This window comes from Convolutriloba macropyga, chromosome 10, assembly GCF_964194025.1.
Source record: "Convolutriloba macropyga chromosome 10, txConMacr16.3, whole genome shotgun sequence".
Lineage (NCBI taxonomy): Eukaryota > Metazoa > Xenacoelomorpha > Acoela > Convolutidae > Convolutriloba > Convolutriloba macropyga.
The window spans coordinates 41,531,646-41,559,335 of NC_134477.1; the positions used below are offsets into that span (position 1 = coordinate 41,531,646).

The window sequence follows — 27,690 nt, forward strand, 5'->3', positions numbered from 1 at the left end:
GCTTTTTGCAAATTCATGTGCTTGAACAACAAGGACGCTACCTGAGGTACCTGTGGACAGATGAAGACGGTAAACTAATGCCGCACCAATACAACCGGCACATTTTTGGAGCAAAGTCATCTCCAACGTGTGCAAATTATACCCTGCAGCAGTGAGCAAAACTGTTCGGAATAGAGCATCCAATTGCATCTCAAGTATAAATGGGTATTTTTATGTGGACAATATGCTTCTCTCGGTTCACACAATTGAACAAGCATTTGAAATAATTCACGAACTGAAATCATTGCTGGCAAAAAGAGGCTTCAACCTCACAAAATTGTTCTTTAATTTCGAGGAAATATTTGAAAACAGTGAAATTACAACAATAGAAAGCGAAGACAACCTTAAGGTCTTGGAACTTGAATGCATGGCAGCCGATGACCTTTTAACTGTTCGGAAGAAACAAGAGCTCCTGCAGAAAACGAACTGGACGCAAAGACAAGTTTTGTCAACAGTGTTGCAAGTGTTTGATCCTCTGGGATTCATGGCACCATTTGTCATTCGAGGAAGAATGTTTATGAAACGAATCTGATGGACACGAGGTCAAAGGTGGGACTCGCCGATAGCCGAAAACAAACACCGAGTTTAACTAGTGGGTGCAAGAATGGAGTAACTCAAAAAAATTAACCGATCCAAGATGGTACAATCAAGAATCTGGCGACAGAGCTGAGCTACACGTTTTGGAGACTCGTCGGAAGATGCCTTTTGCGGAGTAAGTGACGTTGTATTAACTAAAACAAACGGTGATAGACTAATGAGGTTCAATAACAAGGGTGGCTTCAATGAAGCATCATACTACACCAAACTTAGAGTTAATGGCAGCAGTTGCAGCGTACAGAAGTAAAGAGCTAATTTTGAACGAACATAGAATTTTGTTAGCGTCAATCTATTTATGGAGCGATTTAACTGCTGTTATAAAATGATTGCGTAGTAGGGACAAGAAAAAGCCTACTTTCGTTGCTAAACCGGGTAGCAGAATTTCTAGACCGTTCAACAGTTGATCAGTGGAGACATATAGCTGGAGCTGACCACACAGCTGATCTGGGAACGAGAGGTCTCTCCATTAATGAACTGATGCAAAGTGGCTGGATAAACGGACCGGATTGGCTGAAGAGCGAATTTAACAAAATAGAAAATTTGGACCAAGTTGAAGTAGTTCTTGATCGAGAAGTTTTTGCCAGTAATCCGAACGAAAAATCACCTCAAATTGACTGGAAACGCTTCAAGAACATCAGAAGACTGAGAAATGTCCCTGAATTCGTTTCCGAGCAAAAACCAAATAAGAGCAAGAGGTCGACTTAGACATGCAAACCTCAGTTTCGGAGAAAAAAATCCTGTTATTTTGCCACATTCTCTTCCAGGAGTTAAATTATATCTCGAGTTTCAGCATAAGAACAAGCATCACCAATATGTTGAACATATTAGAGCTGAAATTCAAAGAGAGCTTTGAGTAACTGGTCTAAGAAACCGACTCAGATCGGTAAAACACCAATGTGTCCACTGTAAATTGACGAGAAGCGAAACATCGATGCCAATGATGTCAAATTTTTCAGTAGTCAGAATAGAAGATAATGTAACGCCGTTTACAAACACCGGAGTAGACTCATTTGGACCGTTCTCAATTAAACTTTTCCGAAGAACAGTGAAAGGATGGAATTGTCTACGCACGTGTCTTAGCGTCAGAGCAGTGCATGTGGAGATTGTTCAATCAATACTAGTCTTACAGTCTTGCTTAGACGCAGTTCATTGGTTCATAGCGAGAAAAGGGAAACCGAAAACGAAAATTTCTGACAACGGAAGTAATTTTGTAGGCGCAGCTAACGAATTGAAGGCAGTCTTCAAAGATTTGAACCAATCTGAAATGCAGCGCAATTTAGCACAAAACGATATACTACGGAATTCCATTCCCCCTGCAGCCCCACATTTCGGTGACGCATGGAAGTCATTAGTGAAATCGAGCAAAAGAGCGATTTTCAATATTTTTGGCAGAGAATCATTGAAAGAGGAAAATCTCTCGACAATATTTTGCATAGCGGAACAATTACCCAATAATCGACCTCTAACAGCAGTTATTAGCGATGTTGAAGATTTGCAAACGATAACACCGAATAATTTCCTTGTCGAAGGAGCAAACGTGTCATGGCCCATTTCTCTATCTAGCGATAACACGGCTTCAAATCGGAAAATGTTCCGACACCTTAGCGAGCAATTGAAAAGAGCCCTTTGGAAGCGGTGGACGAGCAAATATCTACCATTATTCCAACGAAGAGCAAAATGGATAACTGATTCAGGCACGGACATCAAAGTGGGAGACTATGTCTGGATGGTTGATGAGAAAGAGAGCCACTTCAACTACCATTTAGCCAGAATTCAAAAGATTCATGGAGGATACGATAAAATAGCTAGAAAGGCAACAAGCAAAACTGTTAAAGGAAGCTAATTACGGCCATTAGTTAAACGTGTTTAATTAAAAATTGATCGCATCTGAAAGTATTTTGCTAGAATCAAAATAGGGCCGGCTATGTTGCGGTCTGACATTTAAATCTCATTATCTCAAAAACTAGATTTCCGATTTAATTCATTCTCTTTTCATATGCTATACTGTAGACTAGTGTTATTCACTGCCAAGTTTGCTAAAGTTTAATTCATTAGTCAAAGAGCTATTTACAATTGAAAATTTTCTCCATGTATTAAGATTGCTTATAGATTTAAAAAGGTAGCCCTACTTCACCATTTTGAGATAGAACCCTTTTTTCACTCACAATGTGTATCCTACCAATGTCTATCGACTCCCAGAGTTTGGTCTTGATATTCTTTTTAGTTTTTGAGTTTTTGTCAAAAATCCCCATATTTTAGTCCCAAATTGGATAAAGCTGAAAATGTGAAAATCTATTACTTAGTTCATACTACCTTAATGGTACTTGTTCATTGATTGTGCACTTAAAACTCAAAACTGCTATTATAGTGCTCTTTGAACGGTTTCAATCATATTTGGTCATTCTACTTACACTTTCCTCATAAAAACGCCAATAATAATTTGTTTAAGTATTTATGATTTCTGTGCGAAAGGTTTTATTTGATTGAGAAAATGGAAATCCACTTTATTTAAATAAAGATTCTGTTGATTCTTCCCATGAAAGCTCTGAAGTTTATGTACTATTTCAAAATATGATTTGGTTTAGCTTTCATTGATATTTAGTGAGCATATATCCATTTGAATATTACGCACGGTTTGTTTACCATTATTTTTTATGCCTTTATAACTTGTATTGGACATTTAGACAAGAAATTAATTGTCTCATAATACAGTCTTTTCTATTCTTTCTAACTTGTGAGAGAAATTAACAACGCGAACAGGGCGGCCTTAAAACTTATTTGAATATCACATTGTTAAACTAAGATAGGCCCAAACAGGATGGATGCTCTTTAATTTGAGAATTAACTTACTTATAGCAGCATCCAGAATAATTTGAAAAAAAATTCAGAAAAATGTGCTATTTGAACTGCAAAAATGCGGAAATTAATGGATTTGAACGCGAGGCACAGCTTCCAGGAAAGAGAATTCAGGTCAAAGGTCGATTGTGCAAGCAAGAAGTTTGTGTCCGTGAGTACAAACATTGAACTCTTCAAACAAAAAAAAGCGAAAATTGGTTAAAGACGCCGAACTGACGTTGAATACAAACGAAAAAGATTCTGTATATAAACTGATCTGGTTTCACCTGTAAATTGATTCAAATTGTTCTACAATATTGTTACTCAATGTGCTTATTATAGTAATTTTCGCAAATTTGTTCTTCTTTTCATAATTGCAAGTTGAAGTATTGACGATAAATTGAAGTTACTGATCCTCTGGTTTATTTTTAAGTAAATATTTTTTTCCTGGGAAACTTTTTCCGAATAACGAAAACCAAAAACAGTTATTTGTGATTGTATTGATTTGAAATTTAGGTCTTTTTCATAGGGCAAAGAACTTCTTCAGAAATAACCAAACCAGACTCTGAGATAAAAATACTTTTTGTTGTAGCTTGCCTAGGAAAAAAGTTAGTTTTTCGAACGGAATATTGCGATTATTTCAAATAAGTAATTTTGAATAATTTTTTGATAATAAGTCTTTTTCAATGGGTCAAAAAGTTGTCCAAATCAAATCAAACACGATATGGAGTATCCCCTGTATACCTGACGACTGAAACAAAAAGAAATTTTGCTATAGCTTGCCTAGGCAAAAAGTAAGTTTTTTTTAACGGAAATTTGCGATTATTTCAAATACCTAATTTTGAATAATTTTTTAAAAACAGGTCTTTTTCAAAATTTGCTATAGCTTGCCTAGGAAAAACGTTAATTTTTTGTACGGAAATTTGCAATTATTTCGAATAAGTAATTTTGAACATTTTTTTAAATACAGGTCTTTTTCAATGGGTCAAAATTTTGTCGAAATCAAACCAAACTCATTATTGAGTATCCGTTGTGTAACTAGAATCTAAAACGAAAAGAATTTTCGCTATAGCTTGCCTAGGAAAAAAGTTGAGTTTTCATACGCACACTTGCGAATTTTGCAAATAAAGAATTTTAAAATAGGTCTTCTTCAACTTCTCAAGGAGTTATCCAAATCAAGCCAAACTAGGTACGGAGTATCCCCTCTGTACCTGGAGTCTAAAATCAAAAGAGCTTTTGCTATAGCTAGCCTCTGAAAAAAGTTAGTATTTCATACGCAAATTTGCGAACTTTGTGAATAAAGAATTTTAAAAATAGGTCTTTTCATCGGTTCAAGTAGTTGTCCAAATCAATCCAAACTCGGTTTGAAGTATACCCTGTATACCTAGAGTCTAAAAGAAAAAAAATTTATCTATAGCTGGTCAGGAAAAAAAGTGGGTTTCCATACGGAAATTTGCGAACTTTGCGAATAAAGAATTTTGAAAAAGGTCTTTTTCATCGGGTCAAGGACTTGTCCAATTCAAACCAAACCTGGCATGGAGTACCCCCAGGGTAGGTAGACTCTGAAAAAAAGAATTTTTGGAATAGCTTGCCAAGGAAAAAGTAAAGTTTTCGTACGAAAATTTGCCATTATTTCAAATAAGTAATAATGAAAATTTTTTTAAAATGAGTCTTTTTCAATGGGTCAAAAATTTGTCGAAATCAAATGAAACTCGATATGGAGTATCCCGTGTATACCTGGAGACTGAAACAAAAAGAAATTTTGCTTGGGCTTGCCTAGGAAAAACGTAGGTTTTTCTTAGGGAAATTTGCGATTATTTCATATAAGTAAATTTGAATAAATTTTAAAAAAAGGTTTATTTCAGTATTTGCAATAGCTTGCCCAGGAAAAAAGTTAGTTTTTCGTACACATTTTTTCGATTATTTCAAATAAGTAATTTTGAATAAATTTCATATATAAGCCTTTTTCAATCAGTCAAGGAGTTGTCCAAATCAAGCCAAACTCGGTATGAAGTATCCCCTCTGTACCTAGAGTTTAAATACAAAAAGAGTTTTTGCTATAGCTTGTATATGAAAAAAGTATACGAATATTTGCGAACTTCGCGAAAAAAGAATTTTTAAAATAGGTCTTTTTCATCGGTTCAAGGAGTTGTCGAAATCAAACCAAACTTGATATGGAGTATCCCTTGTATTCCTAGAGTCTGAAAGAAAACGATTTTTTGCTATAGCTTGTTAGGAAAAAATTTGCGTTTTCAAACGGAAATTTGCAATTTTCGCGAATAACGCATTTTAAAAATAGGTCTTCTTCATCGGGTCAAGGACTTGTCCAATTCAAACCAAACCTGGCATGGAGTACCCCCAGGGTAGGTAGACTCTGAAAAAAAGAATTTTTGGAATAGCTTGCCAAGGAAAAAGTAAAGTTTTCGTACGGAAATTTGCCATTATTTCAAATAAGTAATAATGAATATATTTTTTAAAATGAGTTTTTTTCAATGGGTCAAAAATTTGTCGAAATCAAATGAAACTCGATATGGAGTATCCCGTGTATACCTGGAGACTGAAACAAAAAGAAATTTTGCTTGGCCTTGCCTAGGAAAAACGTAGGTTTTTCTTAGGGAAATTTGCGATTATTTCATATAAGTAAATTTGAATAATTTTTAAAAACAGGTTTTTTTCAATATTTGCAATAGCTTGCCCAGGAAAAAAGTTAGTTTTTCGTACACATTTTTTCGATTATTTCAAATAAGTAATTTTGAATAAATTTTATATATAAGCCTTTTTCAATGAGTCAAGGAGTTGTCCAAATCAAGCCAAACTCGGTATGAAGTATCCCCTCTGTACCTAGAGTTTAAATACAAAAAGAGTTTTTGCTATAGCTTGTATATGAAAAACGTTAGTATTTCATACGAATATTTGCGAACTTCGCGAAAAAAGAATTTTTAAAATAGGTCTTTTTCATCGGGTCAAGGACTTGTCCAATTCAAACCAAACCTGGCATGGAGTACCCCCAGGGTAGGTAGACTCTGAAAAAAAGAATTGTTGGAATAGCTTGCCGAGGAAAAAGTAAAGTTTTCGTACGGAAATTTGCCATTATTTCAAATAAGTAAAAATGAATATTTTTTTTAAAATGAGTCTTTTTCAATGGGTCAAAAATGTGTCGAAACCAAATGAAACTCGATATGGAGTATCCCGTGTATACCTGGCGACTGAAACAAAAAGAAATTTTGCTTGGGCTTGCCTATGAAAAACGTAGGTTTTTCTTAGGGAAATTTGCGATTATTTCATATAAGTAAATTTGAATAATTTTTAAAAACAGGTTTTTTCAATATTTGCAATAGCTTGCCCAGGAAAAAAGTTAGTTTTTCGTACACATTTTTTCGATTATTTCAAATAAGTAATTTTGAATAAATTTTATAAATAAGCCTTTTTCAATGAGTCAAGGAGTTGTCCAAATCAAGCCAAACTCGGTATGAAGTATCCCCTCTGTACCTAGAGTTTAAATACAAAAAGAGTTTTTGCTATAGCTTGTATATGAAAAACGTTAGTATTTCATACGAATATTTGCGAACTTCGCGAAAAAAGAGTTTTTAAAATAGGTCTTTTTCATCCATTCAAGGAGTTGTCGAAATCAAACCAAACTTGATATGGAGTATCCCTTGTATTCCTAGAGTCTGAAAGAAAACGTTTTTTTTTTGCTATAGCTTGTTAGGAAAAAATTTGGCTTTTCAAACGGAAATTTGCAATTTTCGCGAATAACGCATTTTAAAAATAGGTCTTCTTCATCGGGTCAAGGATTTGTCCAAATCAAAACAAACTTGGCATGGAGTACCCCAAGGGTACGTAGACTCTGAGATAAAAAGCATTTTTGTTATAGCTTGCCTAGGAAAAAATTTAGTTTTTCGTACTGAAATTTGCAATTATTTCAAAAAAGTAATTTTGAATAAGTTTTTTAAAAAAGTCTTCTTCAATGGGTCAAAAATTTGTCCAAATCAAATCAAACCCGATATTGAGTGTGCCCTGTATACCTGGAGACTAAAACAAAAAGAAATTTTGCTATAGCTTGCCTAGAAAAAAAGAAATTTTTCGTACGGCAATGTGCGATTAATTTTGAAGTAATTTTGAATAAATTTTTTAAATAAGCCTTTTTCAATGAGTCAAGGAGTTGTCCAAATCAAGCCAAACTCGGTATGAAGTATCCCCTCTGTAACTAGAGTTTAAATCCAAAAAGAGTTTTTGCTATAGCTTGTATACGAAAAAGGTTAGTATTTCATACGAATACTTGCGAACTTCGCGAAAAAAGAATTTTTAAAATAGGTCTTTTTCATCGGTTCAAGGAGTTGTCAAAATCAAACCAAACTTGATATGGAGTATCCCTTGTATTCCTAGAGTCTGAAAGAAAACGATTTTTTGCTATAGCTTGTTAGGAAAAAATTTGGGTTTTCAAACGGAAATTTGCAATTTTCGCGAATAACGCATTTTAAAAACAGGTCTTCTTCATCGGGTCAAGGATTGGTCCAAATCAAACCAAACTTGGCATGGAGTACCCCCAGGGTACGTAGACTCTGAGATAAAAAGAATTTTTGTTATAGCTTGCCTAGGAAAAAAGTTAGGTTTTCGTACAGAAATTTGCAATTATTTCAAAAAAGTAATTTTGAATAAGTTTTTTAAAAAAGTCTTCTTCAATGGGTCAAAAATTTGTCCAAATCAAATCAAACCCGGTATTGAGTGTCCCCTGTATACCTGGAGACTAAAACAAAAAAAAATTTTGCTGTAGCTTGCCTAGAAAAAAAGAAATTTTTCGTACGGCAATGTGCGATTATTTCAAACAGGTAATTTTGAAGAATTTTTTTAAAAACAGGTCTTTTTAATTCTTTGCTGAAGCTTGCCTAGGAAAAAAGTTAATTTTTCGTAGGGAAATTTGCGATTATTTCAAATAAGAAGTTTTAAACAATTTTTTAAAAACAGGTCTTTTTCAATGGGTCAAAAAGTTGTCCAAATCAAACCCAATTCGATATGGAGTATCCCCTGTATCCCTAGAGACTGAATGAAAAAGAATTTTTGCTTTAGCTTGCCTAGGAAAAAGGTTAGTAATTCTTACGAATATTTGCGAACTTCGCGAAAAAAGAATTTTTGAAATAGGTCTTTTTCATCGGTTCAAGGAGTTGTCGAAATCAAACCAAACTTGATATGGAGTATCCCTTGCATTCCTAGAGTCTGGAAGAAAACTATTTTTTGCTATAGATTGTAAGGAAAAAATTTGGGTTTTGATACGGAAATTTGCAAATTTCGCTAATAACGCCTTTTAAAAATAGGTCATCTTCATCGGGTCAAGGATTGGTCCAATTCAAACCAAACCTGGCATGGAGTACCCCCAGGGTAGGTAGACTCTGAAAAAAAGCATTTTTGTTATAGCTTGCCTAGGAAAAAATTTAGTTTTTCGTACTGAAATTTGCAATTATTTCAAAAAAGTAATTTTGAATAAGTTTTTTAAAAAAGTCTTCTTCAATGGGTCAAAAATTTGTCCAAATCAAATCAAACCCGATATTGAGTGTGCCCTGTATACCTGGAGACTAAAACAAAAAGAAATTTTGCTATAGCTTGCCTAGAAAAAAAGAAATTTTTCGTACGGCAATGTGCGATTAATTTTGAAGTAATTTTGAATAAATTTTTTAAATAAGCCTTTTTCAATGAGTCAAGGAGTTGTCCAAATCAAGCCAAACTCGGTATGAAGTATCCCCTCTGTAACTAGAGTTTAAATCCAAAAAGAGTTTTTGCTATAGCTTGTATACGAAAAAGGTTAGTATTTCATACGAATACTTGCGAACTTCGCGAATAAAAAATTTTTGAAATAGGTCTTTTTCATCGGTTCAAGGAAGTTGCCGAAATCAAACCAAACTTGATATGGAGTATCCCTGCATTCCTAGAGTCTGAAAGAAAACGATTTTTTGCTATAGATTGTTAGGAAAAATTTGGGTTTTCATACGGAAATTTGCAAACTTTGGGAATAACGCAATCTAAAAATAGATCTTCTTCATCGGGTCAAGGATTGGACCAAATGGAACCAAACTTGGCATGGAGTACCCCCAGGGTACGTAGACTCTGAGATAAAAAGAATTTCTGTTATAGTTTGCCTAGGAAAAAAGTTAGATTTTCGTGCGGAAATTTGCAATTATTTCAAAAAAGTAATTTTGAATAAGTTTTTTTAAAAAAGTCTTTTTCAATGGGTCAAAAATTTGTCCAAATCAAATCAAACCCGTACGGCAATGTGCGATTATTTCAAACATGTAAATTTGAAGATTTTTTTAAAAACAGTTCTTTTTCATTATTTGCTAAAGCTTGCCTAGGAAAAAAGTTAATTTTTCGTAGGGAAATTTGCGATTATTTCAAATAAGAAGTTTTAAACAATTTTTTAAAAACAGGTCTTTTTCAATGGGTCAAAAAGTTGTCCAAATAAAACCAAATACGATATGGAGTATCCCCTGTTTACCTAGAGACTGAATGAAAAAGATTTTTTGCTTTAGCTTGCCTAGGAAAAAAGTTAGGTCTTCATACGGAAATTTGCGAAATAATAGGTTGAAACCAATTGAGTCACTGATAGATAACACTTCGAAGTCCACTTTACGCTGGACGGTATAATGCAACCAAAAGTGCCTAGCAATGGTCCTTTACTAAAAATAAGTTGAAAAAATGCTGCTAAAATCTGGTTTTTCCGAACTAATTTATCACTTCTACAAACATCGGAAATGCCAGGGAAAATGACTTTGGGAAAATATTTGCTAGGAAATGCCGTAGACCTTGAATAATTTTTGGTTGCTTTGCTTTCAATGTTTTACAACTTCGGGCTGCGAAAAATTTGAGAACAATATGGCTGATTATGGATATGGAGTTAAACAAAATGGAGCAAATAGTCTAAACTTGTTAGATTTTGGACTCGGTTATTGCAGACGTTTTATCGAAAAAGTAATTTTGAGGCATTTTTGAACAGTTTTTAGCGCCAAATGGAGACTGAAATACTTCTATGGTTATTTTATTCAGACTCGTCTAAACTCCACAAAAATTCGATTAATGGAATCACGAAAGAGACAAAAAAGTGAGTGTTACATGTTGAGAGTTTGTAAATTGGATGCTTTAATTTCAAAATTATCTTCGGAAAGACTTAAGACAATGACAGATGGTGCTGTATGTGTTTAAAAACTGAAGAAAACGCAGGAACTGCAGAAACAAAATTAAAAAAATTCAACGCAATCAGCGCAAACCTCTGTAAGACAATTGCGGTGAAAATTCCGATTTGTCAACGTTAGTAACCGATGATCTTACATAAATTTGGCAAATTTCCTCGGCCTTGGAATGCATTAATTGTATCCGAAAGCCTCTTTAATTTAGATTTGCTAGTCAACTCTGTCAATTTCGGGGCGGGGCATTTTAAGCAAAGCTAATTGTCAACTAACAATAGTTGGGTAATATGTCAAAACCAATTAAGACTCTGATAGATGAGAATCCGAAGTCCACTTGACGCTGGACGGTATAATGCAATCAAGTGTGCCTAGCAAAGGCCTTTTAATAAAAATGAGTTGAAAAAATGATAATAAAATCTTGTTTTGCCAAACTAAATTATCACTTCTACAACCCTCGGAAATGCCAGGGAAAATGACTTTGGCAAAAAATTTGCTAGGAAAATGCTGTAGAACTTGAAATTTTTTTGTTGCTTTGCCTTCAATGTTTTAGAGCTTCGGGTTGCGAAAAGTTTGAGAACAATTAAGCTGAATATGGATATGCAGTTAAACAAAAATGGCGCAAATGATCGAAACTTGTAACATTTTGGACTAATTTATTGCAGACCATTTATCAAAAAAATTAACTTTTAGGCATCTTTGAACAGTTTATTGCGCGAAATGGAGACTGAAGTACTTCTATGGTTGTTTTATTCAGACACGTATATTTCCACAAAAAGTCCGAGAAATGGAATCACGTAAGTGCAAAAAAGGCGAATGTTTACATGTTGAGAGTTTGTAAATTGGATGCTTTAACTTCTGGAAAAAAGAATTTTTGTTTTAGCTTGCCTAGGAAAAAAGTACGTTTTTCGTACGGAAATTTGGGCTTATTTCAAATAAGTAATATTGAATAATATTTAAAAACAGGTTTTTTCAAGATTTGCTATAGCCTGCCTAGGAAAAGTATGTTTTTCGTACGGATATTTTCGATTATCACAAATAAATAATTTTGAATAAATTTTAAAAATAGGCCTTTTTCAATGAGTCAAGGAGTTGTCCAAATCAAATCAAACTCGGTATAAAGTTTCCCCATTGTACCTAGAGTCTAAAACAAAAAGAATTTTTGCTATAGCTTGCCTAGGAAAAAGGTTAGTATTTCATACGAATTTTTGCGAACTTCGCTAATAAAGAATTTTAAAAAAAAGGTCTTTTTCATCGGTTCAAGGAGTGGTCGAAATCAAACCAAACTTGGTATGGAGTATTCCCTGTATACCTAGAGTTTGGAATAAAACGAATTTTTGCTATAGCTTGTTCGGAAAAAATTTGGGTTTTCATACCGAAATTTGCAAATTTCTCGAATAACGCATTTTAAAAATAGGTCTTCTTCATCGGGTCAAGGATTAGTCCAAATCAAACCAAACTTGGCATGGAATACTCCCTGGGTAGGTCGACTCTGAGATAAAAAGAATTTTGGTTATAGCTTTCCTGGGAAAAAAGTTAGTTTTTCGTACGAAATTTGCGATTATTTCAAATAAGAAATTTTGAATAAGTTTTTCAAAATAAGTCTTTTTCAATGGGTCAAAAAGTTGTCCAAATCAAATCAAACCCGGTATGGAGTGTCCCCTGTGTACTTGGAGACTCAAAAAAAAGAAATTTTGCTTTAACTTGCCTAGGACAAAAGTAATTTTTTCGTACGGCAATGTGCGATTATTTCAAATAATAACTTTGAATATTTTTTTTAAAAACAGGTCATTTTCAATTTTTGCTATATCTTGCCTAGGAAAAAAGTTAGGTTTTCATACGGAATTTTGTGAATTAATATGTTAAAACCAATTAAGACACTGATAGATGAGACTCCGAAGTTCACATTACACTGGATGGTATAATGCAACCAAAAGTGCCTAGCAATGGTCTTTTAATAAAAATGAATTGAAAAAATGCTTTTAAAATCTTGTTTTTTTTCCTAACTAATTTATCACTTCTACAAGCCTCGGAAACGCCAGGGAAAATAACCTTGGCCAAATATTTGCTAGGAAAATGCCGTAGACCTTGAATAATTTTTGTTGCTTTGGATTTTATGTTTTACAACTTCGGGTGGCGAAAAATTTGAGAACAATATGGCTGAATATGGATATGGAGTTAAACATCATGGCCCAAATGGTCTAAATTTGTAACATTTTGGACTGGGTTATTGCAGACTTCTTATCGAAAAAGTAGTTTTTAGGCATTTTTGAACAGTTTTTAGCGCCAAATGGAGACTGAAGTACTTCTATGGTTATTTAATTTAGACTTTCTAACTTCCACAAAAAGTTCTACTAATGATATCACGAAAGTTCAATAAAAAGGGTATGTTACATGTTTGATCAATTGGATGCTTAATTTCAGAATTATCTAAGGGAAGACTTAAGAAAATAAAAGATGGTGCTTAAGATGTTTAAAAACTGAAGAAAACGCAGAAACTGCAGAAACAAAATAAATAAGTTCAACGCAATCAGCGCAAACTTATGTAAGACAATTTCGGTGAAAATTCCAATTTGTCAACGTTAGTTACCGATAATCTTACATAAATTTGGCAAATTTTCTCGGCCCTGGAATGCATTAATTGTACCCGAAAGCCTCTTTAATTTAGATTTGCTAGTCAACTCTGTTGATTTCGGGGCGGGGCAATTTAAGCAAAGCTAATTATCAACTAACAATAGTTAGGTAATAGGTCAAAACCAATTAGGACTCTGATAGATGAGAATTTGAAGTCCACTTGACGCTGGACGGTATAATGCAATCAAGTGTGCCTAGCAATGTCTCCTTATAAAAATGAGTAAAAAAACTGCTATAAAATCTTATTTTTCCGATCTAATACATCACTTCTATAACCCTCGGAAACACAAGGGAAATTGACTTTGGCAAAATATTTGCCAGGGAAAGGCTGTAGACCATGAATAATTTCTGTTGCTTTGTTTGAATTGTTTTACAAATTTGGGGTGCGCAGAAAAAATAATTTTTAGGCATTTTTGAACAGTTTATTGCGCGAAACGGAGACTGAAGTACTTCTATGGTTATTTTATTTAGACTCGTCTAATTCCATAAAAGTTCGACTATTGGAATCACAAAAGAGCAAAAAATGTAATTGTTTCATGTTGAGTTTGTAAATTGGATGCTTTAACTTTAGAAGTATCAACGGGAAGAGAAAGGAAAGAGACAGATGGTGCTGAATGTGCTTAAAAACTGAAGAAAACGCAGAAACTGCAGTAACAAATTAGGTAAAGTCATCGCAATCAACGCAAAATCATGTAAGAAAAATGCTGAGAACTTTTCGATTCGTCAACGCTAGTTACGGCTGATCTTTCATAAATATGGCGAAATTCCTTGGCCCTGGATTGCATTAATTGCATTTGAAAGCGCCTTATACTTAGTTTTGCTAGTGAGCTCTGTTGCTTTTGGGGCGGGCATAAGGAACAAAGCTAATTGTCAACTAACAATAGGTAAGTATTAGGTCAAAACCAATCAGGACACTGACAGATGGTACTTGGAAGTCCACTTGATGCTGGACGGTATAATGCAATCAAGTGTGCCTAGCAATGGCCTCCTCATAAAAATGAGTTCAGAAACTGCATATAAAATCTTATTTTTCCGAACTAATATATCACTTCTACAACCCTCGGAAATGTCTGGGAAAATGACTTTGGCAAAATATTTTCTAGGAAAATGATGTAGACTTTGAACAATTTTTGTTGCTTTGTTTTAAATGTTTTACAGCTTCGGCGTGCAAAAATGTTTGAGAACAATTTGACTGATATGGAAATGGTGTTAAACAAAAATGTCGCAAATGGTCGAAACTTGTAACATTTTGGACTGGGTTTTTGCAGACTATTTATCAAAAAAAAAATAATTTTAGGCATTTTTGAACAGTGTATAGCGCCAAATGGAGACTGAAATACTTCTATGGTTATTTTATTCAGACTCCTCTAACCTCAACAAAAATTCGACTAATGGAATCACAAAAGAGACAAAATAGTGAGTGTTAAATATTGAGAGTTTGTAAATTGGATGCTTTAATTTCAAAATTATCTTCGGAAAGACTTAAGAAAATGACAGATGGTGCTGAATGTGTTTAAAAACTGAAGAAAACGCAGGAACTGCACTAACGAATTAATCAAAGTCATTGCAATCAACGCAAAATTCTGCAAGAAAATTGAGGTGAATTTTCCGATTTGTCAACGCTAATTACCGCTGATCTTACCTAAATTTGGCAAAAATTCCTCGACCCTCGATTGCATTAATTGTATTTGAAAGCGTCTTATTCTTAGGTTTGCTATTGAGCTCTGTTGCTTTCAGGGCGGGCATATTGAACAAAGCTAATTGTCAACTAACAATAGGTAAGTATTAGGTCAAAACCCATCAGGACAATGATAGATGGTACTTGGAAATCCACTTCACGCTGGACGGTATAATGCAATCAAGTGTGTCTAGCAAAGGTCTCCTTGTAAAAATGAGTTTAAAACTGCATATAAAATCTTTTTTTTCCGAACTAATATATCACTTCTACAACCCTCGAAATGTCTGGGAAAATGACTTTGGCAAATTATTTGTTAGGAAAATGCTGTAGACCTTGAACATTTTTTTGCTTTGTTTCAAATGTTTTACAGCTTCGGGTGCGAAAAAGTTTGAGAACCATTTGACTGAATATGGAAATGGAGTTAAACAAAATTGTCGCAAATGGTCGAAATTTGTAACATTTTGGAAAGGGTTTTTGCAGACTATTTATCAAAACGAGTAATACTTAGTCAATTTTGAACAGTTTATATCGCCAATTGGAGACTGAAGTACTTCTATTGTTATTTTATTCAAACTCGTCTAACTTTCACAAAAATTCGACTAATGGAATCACGAAAGTGCAAAAATTGTGAATGTTACACGTTGAGAGTTTGTAAATTGGATGATTTAAATTCTAAATTATCTACGGGAAGACTTAAAAAAATGGCAGATGGTGGTGAATGTGTTTAAAAACTGGGTGAATTTTCCGATTTGTCAACGCTAGTTAGCGCTGATATTACCTAAATTTGGTACAATTCCTCGGCCCTGGATTGCATTAATTGTATTTGAAAGCGTCTTATACTTAGGTTTGCTAGTCCGCTCTGTTGCTTTCGGTGCGGGCGTATTAAACAAAGCTGATTGTCAAATAACAATAGGTAGGTATTAGGTCAAAACCAATCAAGACAATGATAGGTGGTACTTTGAAGTCCAATTGACGCTGGACCGCATAATGCAATCAAGTGTGCCTAGCAATGGCCTCCTCATAAAAATGAGTTCAGAAAATGCATATAAAATCTTATTTTTCCGAACTAATATATCACTTCTACAACCCTCGGAAATGTCTGGGAAAATGACTTTGGCAAATTATTTGCTAGGAAAATGCTGTAGACCTTGAACATTTTTTTTTGCTTTGATTCAAATTTTTTACAGCTTCCGGTGCGTAAATGTTTGCGAAAAATTTGACTGAATATGTAATTGGTGTTGAACAAAAATGTCGCAAATGGTTGAATTTTGTAACAATTTGGACTGGGTTTTTATCAAAAAAAGTATTTTTTAGGCATTTTTGAACAGTTCATAGCGCCAAATGGAGACTGAAGTACATCTTTGGTTATTTTATTCAGACTCGTCTAACTTCTACAAAAATTCGACTAATGGAATCACAAAAGAGACAAAATTGTGAGGGTTACATGTTGAGAGATTGTAAATTGGATGCTTTAATTTCAAAATTATCTACGTATCTACGGGAAGACTTAACAAAATGGCAGATGGTGGTGAATGTGTTTAAAAACTGAAGAAAACGCAGAAACTGCAGAAACAAATTAATCAAAGTCATTGCAATCAAAGCAAAATTCTGCAAGAAAATTGAGGTGAATTTTCCGATTTGTCAACGCTAGTTACCGCTGATCTTACCTAAATTTGGCAATAATTCCTCGACCCTCGATTGCATTAATTGTATTTGAAAGCGTCTTATACTTTGGTTTGCTAGTCCGCTCTGTTGCTTTCGGTGCGGGCGTATTGAACAAAGCTAATTGTCAAATACAATAGGTAGGTATTAGGTCAAAACCAGTCAAGACACTGATAGGTGGTACTCAGAAGTCCATTTGACGCTGGACCGTATAATGCAATCAAGTGTGCCTAGCAATGGCCTCCTCATAAAAATGAGTTCAGAAACTGCATATAAAATCTTATTTTTCCGAACTAATATATCACTTCTACAACCCTCGGAAATGTCTGGGAAAATGACTTTGGCAAATTATTTGTTAGGAAAATGCTGTAGACCTTGAACATTTTTTTGCTTTGTTTCAAATGTTTTACAGCTTCGGGTGCGAAAAAGTTTGAGAACCATTTGACTGAATATGGAAATGGAGTTAAACAAAATTGTCGCAAATGGTCGAAATTTGTAACATTTTGGAAAGGGTGTTTGCAGACTATTTATCAAAACGAGTAATACTTAGTCAATTTTGAACAGTTTATATCGCCAATTGGAGACTGAAGTACTTCTATTGTTATTTTATTCAAACTCGTCTAACTTTCACAAAAATTCGACTAATGGAATCACGAAAGTGCAAAAATTGTGAATGTTACACGTTGAGAGTTTGTAAATTGGATGATTTAAATTCTAAATTATCTACGGGAAGACTTAAAAAATTGGCAGATGGTGGTGAATGTGTTTAAAAACTGAAGAAAACACAGGAACTGCAGAAAAAAATTAAGTAAATTTGTTGCAATCAACAAAAAAAATTGTAAGCAAATTCCGGTGAATTTTCCGATTTGTCAACGCTAGTTAGCGCTGATATTACCTAAATTTGGTACAATTCCTCGGCCCTGGATTGCATTAATTGTATTTGAAAGCGTCTTATACTTAGGTTTGCTAGTCCGCTCTGTTGCTTTCGGTGCGGGCGTATTAAACAAAGCTGATTGTCAAATAACAATAGGTAGGTATTAGGTCAAAACCAATCAAGACAATGATGGGTGGTACTTAGAAGTCCATTTGACGCTGGACCGTATAATGCAATCAAGTGTGCCTAGCAATGGCCTCCTCATAAAAATGAGTTCACAAAATGCATATAAAATCTTATTTTTCCGAACTAATATATCACTTCTACAACCCTCGGAAATGTCTGGGAAAATGACTTTGGCAAATTATTTGCTAGGAAAATGCTGTAGACCTTGAACATTTTTTTTTTTGCTTTGATTCAAATTTTTTACAGCTTCCGGTGCGAAAATGTTTGCGAAAAATTTGACTGAATATGTAATTGGTGTTGAACAAAAATGTCGCAAATGGTTGAATTTTGTAACAATTTGGACTGGGTTTTTATCAAAAAAAAGTATTTTTTAGGCATTTTTGAACAGTTCATAGCGCCAAATGGAGACTGAAGTACATCTTTGGTTATTTTATTCAGACTCGTCTAACTTCTACAAAAATTCGACTAATGGAATCACAAAAGAGACAAAATTGTGAGGGTTACATGTTGAGAGGTTGTAAATTGGATGCTTTAATTTCAAAATTATCTACGGGAAGACTTAACAAAATGGCAGATGGTGGTGAATGTGTTTAAAAACTGAAGAAAACGCAGAAACTGCAGAAACAAATTAATCAAAGTCATTGCAATCAAAGCAAAATTCTGCAAGAAAATTGAGGTGAATTTTCCGATTTGTCAACGCTAGTTACCGCTGATCTTACCTAAATTTGGCAATAATTCCTCGACCCTCGATTGCATTAATTGTATTTGAAAGCGTCTTATACTTTGGTTTGCTAGTCCGCTCTGTTGCTTTCGGTGCGGGCGTATTGAACAAAGCTAATTGTCAAATACAATAGGTAGGTATTAGGTCAAAACCAGTCAAGACACTGATAGGTGGTACTCAGAAGTCCATTTGACGCTGGACCGTATAATGCAATCAAGTGTGCCTAGCAATGGCCTCCTCATAGAAATGAGTTCGGAAACTGCATATAAAATCTTATTTTTCCGAACTAATATATCACTTCTACAACCCTCGGAAATGTCTGGGAAAATGACTTTGGCAAATTATTTGCTAGGAAAATGCTGTAGACCTTGAACAATTTTTTTTTGCTTTGTTTCAAATTTTTTACAGCGTCGGGTGCGAAAATGTTTGCGAAAAATTTGACTGAATATGTAATTGGTGTTGAACAAAAATGTCGCAAATGGTCGAATTTTGTAACACTTTGGACTGGGTTTTTATCAAAAAAGTTTTTTTAGGCATTTTTGAACAATTCATAGCGCCAAATGGAGACTGAAGTACATCTATGGTTATTTTATTCAGACTCGTCTAACTTCTACAAAAATTCGACTAATGGAATAAAAAAAAAAGACAAAATAGTGAGTGTTACATGTTGAGAGTTTGTAAATTGGATGCTTTAATTTCAAAATTGTCTTCGGAAAGACTTAAGAAAATGAAAGATGGTGCTGAATATGTTCAAAAACTGAAGAAAACGCAGGAACTGCACTAACGAATTAATCAAAGTCATTGCAATCAACGCTAATTTCTGCAAGAAAATTGAGGTGAATTTTCCGATTTGTCAACGCTAGTTACCGCTGATCTTACCTAAATTTGGCAATAATTCCTCGACCCTCGATTGAATTAATTGTATTTGAAAGCGTCTTATACTTAGGTTTGCTAGTCCGCTCTGTTGCTTTCGGTGCGGGCGTATTAAACAAAGCTAATTGTCAAATAACAATAGGTAGGTATTAGGTCAAAACCAATCAAGACATTGATAGGTGGTACTTAGAAGTCCATTTGACGCTGGACCGTATAATGCAATCAAGCGTGCCTAGCAATGGCCTCCTCATAAAAATGAGTTCAGAAACTGCATATAAAATCTTATTCTTCCGAACTAATATATCACTTCTACAACCCTCGGAAATGTCTGGGAAAATGACTTTGGCAAATTATTTGCTAGGAAAATGCTGTAGACCTTGAACAATTTTTTTTGCTTTGTTTCAAATTTTTTACAGCGTCGGGTGCGAAAATGTTTGCGAAAAATTTTACTGAATATGTAATTGGTGTTGAACAAAAATGTCGCAAATGGTCGAATTTTGTAACATTTTGGACTGGGTTTTTATCAAAAAAGTATTTTTAGGCATTTTTGAACAGTTCATAGCGCCAAATGGAGACTGAAGTACATCTATGGTTATTTTATTCAGACTCGTCTAACTTCTACAAAAATTCGACTAATGGAATCACAGAAGAGACAAAATAGTGAGTGTTACATGTTGAGAGTTTGTAAATTGGATGCTTTAATTTCAAAATTATCTACGGGAAGACTTAACAAAACGACAGATGGTGCTGAATGTGTTTAAAACTGAAGAAACGCAGGAACTGCACTAACGAATTAATCAAAGTCATTGCAATCAACGCAAAATTCTGCAAGAAAATTGAGGTGAATTTTCCGATTTGTCAACGCTAGTTACCGCTGATCTTACCTCAATTTGGCAATAATTCCTCGACCCTCGATTGCATTAATTGTATTTGAAAGCGTCTTATACTTAGGTTTGCAAGTCCGCTCTGTTGTTTTCGGGGCGGGCATATTGAACAAAGCTAATTGTCAACTAACAATAGGTAAGTATTAGGTCAAAACCCATCAGGACACTGATAGATGGTACTTGGAAGTCCACTTTACGCTGGACGGTATAATGCAATCAAGTGTGTCTAGCAAAGGTCTCCTTGTGAAAATGAGTTTAAAACTGCATATAAAATCTTATTTTTCCAAACTAATATATCACTTCTACAACCCTCGGAAAAGCCAGGGAAAATGACTTTGGCAAAATATTTTCTAGGAAAATGCTGTAGACCTTGAACAATTTTTGTTGCTTTGTTTTAAATGTTTTACAGCTTCGGCGTGCAAAAATGTTTGAGAACAATTTGACTGATATGGAAATGGTGTTAAACAAAAATGTCGCAAATGGTCGAAACTTGTAATATTTTGGACTGGGTTTTTGCAGACTATTTATCAAAAAAAGTAATTTTAGGCATTTTTGAACAGTTTATAGCGCCAAATGGAGACTGAAGTACTTCTATGGTTATTTTATTCAGCCTCGTCTAACTTCCACAAAAACTCAGCTAATGGAATCACGAAATTGCAAAAAATGTGAACGTTAAATGTTGAGAGTTTGTAAATTTGATGCTTTAATTTCAAAATTATCTACGGGAAGACTTAACAAAATGGCAGATGGTGGTGAATGTGTTTAAAAACTGAAGAAAAAGCAGAAACTGCAGAAACAAATTAAGTAAAGTCATCGCAATCATCGCAAAATTGTGTAAGAAAATTGCGCTGAGTTTTCAGATTTGTCAACGCCAGTTACCGCTGATCTTACATAAATTTGACAAATTTCTTCGGCCCTGGAATGCATTATTTGTATCTTAAGGCGTCCTATATTTATGTTTGCTAGTCAGCTCTCTGGCTTTCGGGGCGGGCATATTATCAAAGCTAATTGTCAACTAAGAATAGTTATGTATTAGGTCAAAACCAATTAAGACACTGATAGTTGGTACTTCGAAGTCCACTTGACGCTGGACGGTATAATGCAATCAAGTGTGCCTAACAATTTTATAAAAATGTGAATTAAATAAAATTTTAAAAAGGTCCTTTTGTTACTGCTAGTTCATACAAATCATATATGACCTGGTATGGTTACATCGAAAAAGTTTTCCCCGAGTACTGTAACTTCAATTGATTTTTTGGTCTCAGTACATATAGGGCATAACTATTAAGGAATTAAGGGAGTGAGTTTATTTTTCCGTGCGAAACCAAGCCGAGGTGCAACCGGAAGTGATCACTGATTAGACGTAAATCGAGTGTGTTTCGAGACCAAAATTACACGGTCTGGCAATCGGTTCGAGCGCACGAAAATCTGATCAGGTGACCTTTAGAGTCTTTTATGACCATAAAAATCATACAATTCATATTTGACCTGTAATTAAAACTGAGAGTCATGTATGACCTCTTCTCCCCGGCATTCTAATAATTCTGCTCACTGCGGTAATTGCTTACACGTGGAGTTTTGGATCTTTCTAATTTTAATTTACGCCCTCAATGTAATAGTTGTGGAACGTTGTATTGTCTCCTAATGGTGGGTTGTATTTCGGGTTTAGGAGTGGATGGATGTGATGGCTTAATAAACCTGTGACCTTCCAAACTTTCCAACTTTGCATTATGATTGACCTCCGAGTTGAGATTTTTTGTTCAATTTAACCAATAATAGAAGTCGCCGCCCCAGTCATCCAGGAATAATTATCTTGCAAGATTCGTACCCGGGTCGAGGAATTCGTCAAAATTTATGTAAGAAATGCGCTGACAACCGCTGAAAAAAAAATTTTCAGCGGATTAATCTTACATAATTATCCGCTTAATGTGCTGAATTTTCAGCACCTTTCTTACATAATTTCAGCACTTTTCAGCACATTAAGCGGATAATTATGTAAGATTAGTCCGCTGAAAAATATTTTTTTCAGCGACTGTCAGCGCATTTCTTACATAATTTCAGCACTTCTCAACACTTTTCCTGCACATTGTTTTGCATTATTCACCCCTTTTCAGCGCATTTCTTACATAATTTCAGCACTTCTCAACACTTTTCTTGCACATTGTTTTGCATTATTCACCACCTTTCAGCGAATTTCTTACATAATTTCCGCATCTCTGAGCACTTTTCTTATATAAATTGCGGGTGCACCAAACAAAAGCGGGGGGGGGGAGCAGACCAAGCAGCTTCTCAACGGGGCAGGGGGGGGATGGTGCACCTATTGACAAACACTTTTACATAGGTGATACTCCATACCAAGTTTGGTTCGATTTGAACATCTCCTTGACCCGATGAAACAGACGTAAATTTAAAAATTATTTAAATTATTTATTCGAATTAAAATTCAAAAAATCAACAAAGGTTTTTCAAAAAAGTCGTACAAATTTTTCAACTAATCCAACAAATTTTTGAAAATTTTTTATACAAGTCAAAAGATTGGCATCTGTTTCTACACAAACTCTAACAATACAATGTCAAAGCCACCTATTAAGCAATCATACAGGTTGTAACTCGTTTGCATCAAAAAGTTATTAACAGACGTTTTTCATGAAGTTCGACCTTTTCTTCACCCAATTCAAAAAATCTTTGAAAATTTCTTTTACAAGTCAAAAGATTGGCATCTGTTTGTATACTAAGTCTAAAAGTACGCAGAAATTGAAATTTTCACAAGTGCTGAAGTTTGTAAGAAAAGTGTGAAAATATGTAAGAAAGGTGCTGAATCAGCTGAAATTAAAATTTTCAGAAGTGTTGAAAATATGTAAGAAAAGTGCTTAATCATATGCTGATTTTATGTAAGAAAGGCGCTGAAAGGTGTTGAAATATTTTTTTTCAGCGGATTCACCATGTGCTGAAAATATGTAAGAAAGGTGCTTAATCATAAGATGATTTTATGTAAGAAATGCGCTGAAAAGTGCTGAAATATTTTTTTCAGCGGATTCACCATGTGCTGAAAATATGTAAGAAAGGTGCTTAATCAAATGCTGATTTTAAGTAAGAAAAGCGCTGAAAGGTGCTGAAATATTTTTTTCAGCGGATTCACCATGTGCTGAAAATATGTAAGAAAGGTGCTCAATCATATGCTGACTTTATGTAAGAAATGCGCTGAAAGGTGCTGAAATATTTTTTTTCAGCGGATTCACCAAGTGCCGAAAATATGTAAGAAAGGTGCTCAATCATATGCTGACTTTATGTAAGAAATGCGCTGAAAGGTGCTGAAATATTTTTTTTCAGCGGATTCACCACCAAATTCTTAATTTTCAGCGCATTCAGCACAAATCTTACATAGTTTCAGCGCATTCAGCGGATTTCTTACAAAAATATCCGCTTACAGCTGCTGACCCCTCGACCCGGGTACTAATTCTCATACGAACTCAACTTGCACGTTTCTGTATCTTTGGTACGAATCTGTTATGATCTTACAAGTTTTTTAAACAGAACTTACAAGATATTTATGCCTCCTGCAAGAACCGCGGTTTTACTTGACCTAAACCGGCCAATGTCCTTACGTTTTAGCAGTCGAGAACACGAGACTGATAAAAATGAATGTCAATTTTTGTTCAGAACCTGTTCTACGAGGTTGGATTCGTACTGACCCTGCTCACCCTGACTGCGGACACTTTTGCGGAGAATCCCCCCAATTCAACATTGTGAAAACTCGGGATTGTGTAGCCAGCAGGTATAATAAATATACTAAATCATGTCAAATAATACTAGATGAGGAAGAGGCTAAGAAATGGTGCTTCTCTAACATCAGCTATCAACAAACAAACCCTTGCAAACACAACGCGCCTTGTAGTAAGTGCCATTGTCTGTTTTATAAAGATAAAAATAATGAAACGTTCCCCAAATGCGGACGCATGCAATTGAGAATCAATAAAAAAGTTTTAATGCCTTTTTCACCACTTTAGGTTGATTTCCTCAAACTTTTCTATGTATTTTATATTGAAGTCAGCCTTTAAACTCTATGTAAAGTGAGCTTTGAAATGTTTGCGTAACTCATTTTTATGGGTCACGCGACATTTGGAGTGGCTATAGTCTGTCGATAAATCTTTTGCAATTGCTTTTGCTTATAATCACAGTTTCCCAAGTTTATATAAGCGAACGCTCCAAAAACGCCAAAACATGCAATGCGTACCTCCAAATTTTTCATTATAGTTATCTATTTCTTCCATTAGAGTATTTTTGAAACGCCTTTTAAGCAAAAACGGAAAATGGTCGCCTGGATGTTGGGTTTTGAGAAAAAACTGGCCCTGCGGACAATTTAGCCAGGATTTAAATAAGGACAAGGGAAATAGGGTGAATTTCATTAACACCATATTTTTGTCTGTCCTTATAGTCTATGCAGCAACCGAAAAAGGTTTTCAAACTGCCTGTCCTTAAGATTTTTGACTGAGGCAATTTGACGCTCTCAGCAGTTTCATATTTGTTCCGGACACTTGTGGGGGCAGGAGCTATATATTCAAATAGTTTTTTTGTTGGGACAATATTGGCCGATCGATATATTCATCGTATAGAGTTGAGACTTGTATAATCAGATAGCTCGTCAAGTGTAGAAAATGAAATTCTAAAGAGTTCTTTTGATTTCTGTGTTTTACAGAGAGTTATCCAAGTTTAAACTCTTGAGAAAAGTAGAGTGAGTTCCGTTGTTTTTAATCACATTTTCCGTATTTTTTTTACCAAATTTTCATCAATTTTGCTAAAACTTGGTAATATTTTGGAAAAAAATGTTATTGAGTTTACCATTAAAGATAGAAAAGGCCCGCCAATTTGTTTTATCCGAATTTTTTTCAATATTTCTGCTAAACTTTTTGAATTTGGGATTCAAAAACCTTTTATTTCAAAGCCTTTTATTTTAAATCAAAAAGGCTCCAAATAAGATTTTGTTTCCTATTCCGTTTAAAACTGCAAAAAAGAGAACTAACATCTGCTGCAACAATCTTTGAAAGTTTCAGAAACGTAGTTGTACATTCGCTTCCTTTAGGGGTTTCCCGGAATTAAATTTTAGCCAGTTTGTCGAAAAATATAGCTAATGCTTATACAAAATGCATGATTTCTTTGTTTATTGAAAAATTTGCTAATTGACCTTTTTTGCAAATATATGGAATAAATAGAATGGAATCGTTGTTGCAAGCTTAGAAAAATCAGATCCAGCCTTTAACTTATCATGGATTCCTACAACCATTAATTATCCGGATTACATTATGACGCCGAATTTTTCAAAAAATTTTAGCAGTTTTGTTTTTTATGTTGTTTACTGACAAGATTTAATTCAACTCAAGGACCAATCAATAAGATATACTATTTAGAATAAAATAAAGCCTTGTGAAAATAAAGATTGCCTTCAGAGAAAAGATCCTAGTTCTTATGGCATTGACAATGTACTCTCGTAAATTTTTAATGATTTCTTTTTGTTTTGGATTCTTTTGTCATTCTTTCTGCAGTCTAATGAATACGTTTTAATATAAAAAATTTCAATTGGTTCTTAAAGAGCTGTAGGTTAGCCTATTCAATACTTTCAGTTGTTATCTAATGCTTCTTATGCCTCTGAGTACATTTGCTTCAAGTGATGATTGCTGAAAATTTGAAATTCGTCAATTTTGCATCTTAGTTCTGTCCACATGTAGCTTAGTCTCAATTTTCACCGGCAAAACTTTTTCCCAATTAAAAAAAACATTTCAGGGTGATTTTCTATTCAACTAATGATTTTGGCTCTCTCACTACAAAAATTCGTAAAATTTTTGTGAATTTTCTTCAGTTTGTTCTTTAATTGAGGTGGTTATTTATTCCGTTGTCAACTGAAAAAATTACGAACAGCTCAAATTGGCATTAAACATGAACACAAAAATAAACATAATTTATGAATTCAATGAATAGCTGATAGTTTTAACGACTGCCATTTCGTTCTATGAGAATTTATAGGAGTTTTTTATTTGCCTGTAAATAAGTTTCTTTTCGTTTTGCTGCGGCATCTTCCTGACTCGCTGAAGCCCTATTTGCTTCTACAGATCTTTAAAAGAAAGTATTTAGCTTCTTCGCTATCGAGCTAAAAGATGTGCTCACTTTCAATCAAATTTTTTTACAAAATTAATTTTGTACTTTCCAATTTTTGAAAATTTCCCAGCATCTGTGGTTGTTACCTTTTCTCTTTTCAAATTATCAGAAAAAAGATATTTTTAGCTGGCATTGCAGGAAAGCGCAAAAAAACCTGTTTAAATGCCTTAGTTAGTACTCTATAGTCTTAGCGGTTGCGCATCCGAACTCATTGTCAAAGCCAGAAAAACTGAGATTTTCTCTGAAGACAAACACTATTTTCATTTGGTCTTATTTAGTTGTAAATATGATCTGGCATTAATTGAGCCGTGATTTGAAAACCGCAAACCAATAATGGGCAGATTCTATTTACAAAAAGGCCATATGAAATGTAGTTTGTCTTCAGAGAAAAGCTCATAGTATTTATGGCTTTGACAATGCTTTTCTGTAAATGTTAATTGTTTTTCTTCGTCTTTTGAATGAATTTTTCATTTTTTTGCAGGCTAATAACTGCGCTTTTTTGAAAAAAAAACTCAATTGGATTCTCAAAAAGCTGCAGTTGAGCCCATAAAATGCCTTCAGTTGTTATCTAATGCCTTTTAAGTCTGAGATAATATTTGTTTTATGAAAAATTTACTGAAGTTCTGCAATTTGTCACTTTTTATTGTTTTTTTGTCCACATGTTGCTTAGTATCAATTTTCAAACCGATAAGATTTTTCTAAGTGGAAGAAGAAATACTTTTTATAGTGATTTTGTAATCAAGTAATGGTTTTGGCTTTCTAACTACGAAACTTCCAAAAAGTGATGTGAACTTTTGCAATTCTTTTCTGTAAATGAGTTGGCTATGTATTCCTTTTTTGAACAAATAAAATTAGGAAAAACACAAGTTGCTATTGAAAAGAGTCGCAAAGTAAACATTATCTTTAATTTTAATGTATAGCTGATAGTTTTAACGACTGCAAATTCGATTAATTCTTTTTACAAAAATAAGTTTGTACTTCCCAACTTTTGAAAATTTTCATGTATTTGTGGTTGTTACTTGTTCTTTTCTCAACTTATCATATTGAAGATAGTTTCAACTGGCATTGAAGGAATACACAAAAGAACCTGTTTAAAGACTTCAGTTAATAGCCTATAGTTTTAATGACTGCGCATCCGTGCTCTCTCAATGCTTATTAGAATTTTTTGCCTCTAAATGTCGTTCTCTTGTTGTCACTTGGCATAATTTTGACAATTATAGTCCTTGATTGCTTTCAAGATTGTTTAATTGAATCTATTCATTGATTTCAGTTTATAGCTAACTGCTTAAAAGATTTTCAGTCAATTTTTGTCAAGAAAACATTTTTGTTATTCCCATTTTTTGTTTTCGTTGTGACTAAGTCATCAAGTGGCTAGGTTATTATTG

The 27,690-nt window shown here is 34.2% G+C and overlaps 1 protein-coding gene across 1 annotated transcript in view; it reads left to right on the forward strand.

Moving 5' to 3' along the window:
• The window catches only part of LOC142348026 (uncharacterized), a 177,825-nt gene that overhangs the window by 140,406 nt on the left and 9,729 nt on the right, over positions 1-27,690 (forward strand). The window contains exon 6 of the mRNA XM_075399193.1: positions 23,816-24,049. Coding sequence (XP_075255308.1) covers positions 23,816-24,049 — 234 coding nt within the window. The remainder of the gene's footprint in view (positions 1-23,815; positions 24,050-27,690) is intronic.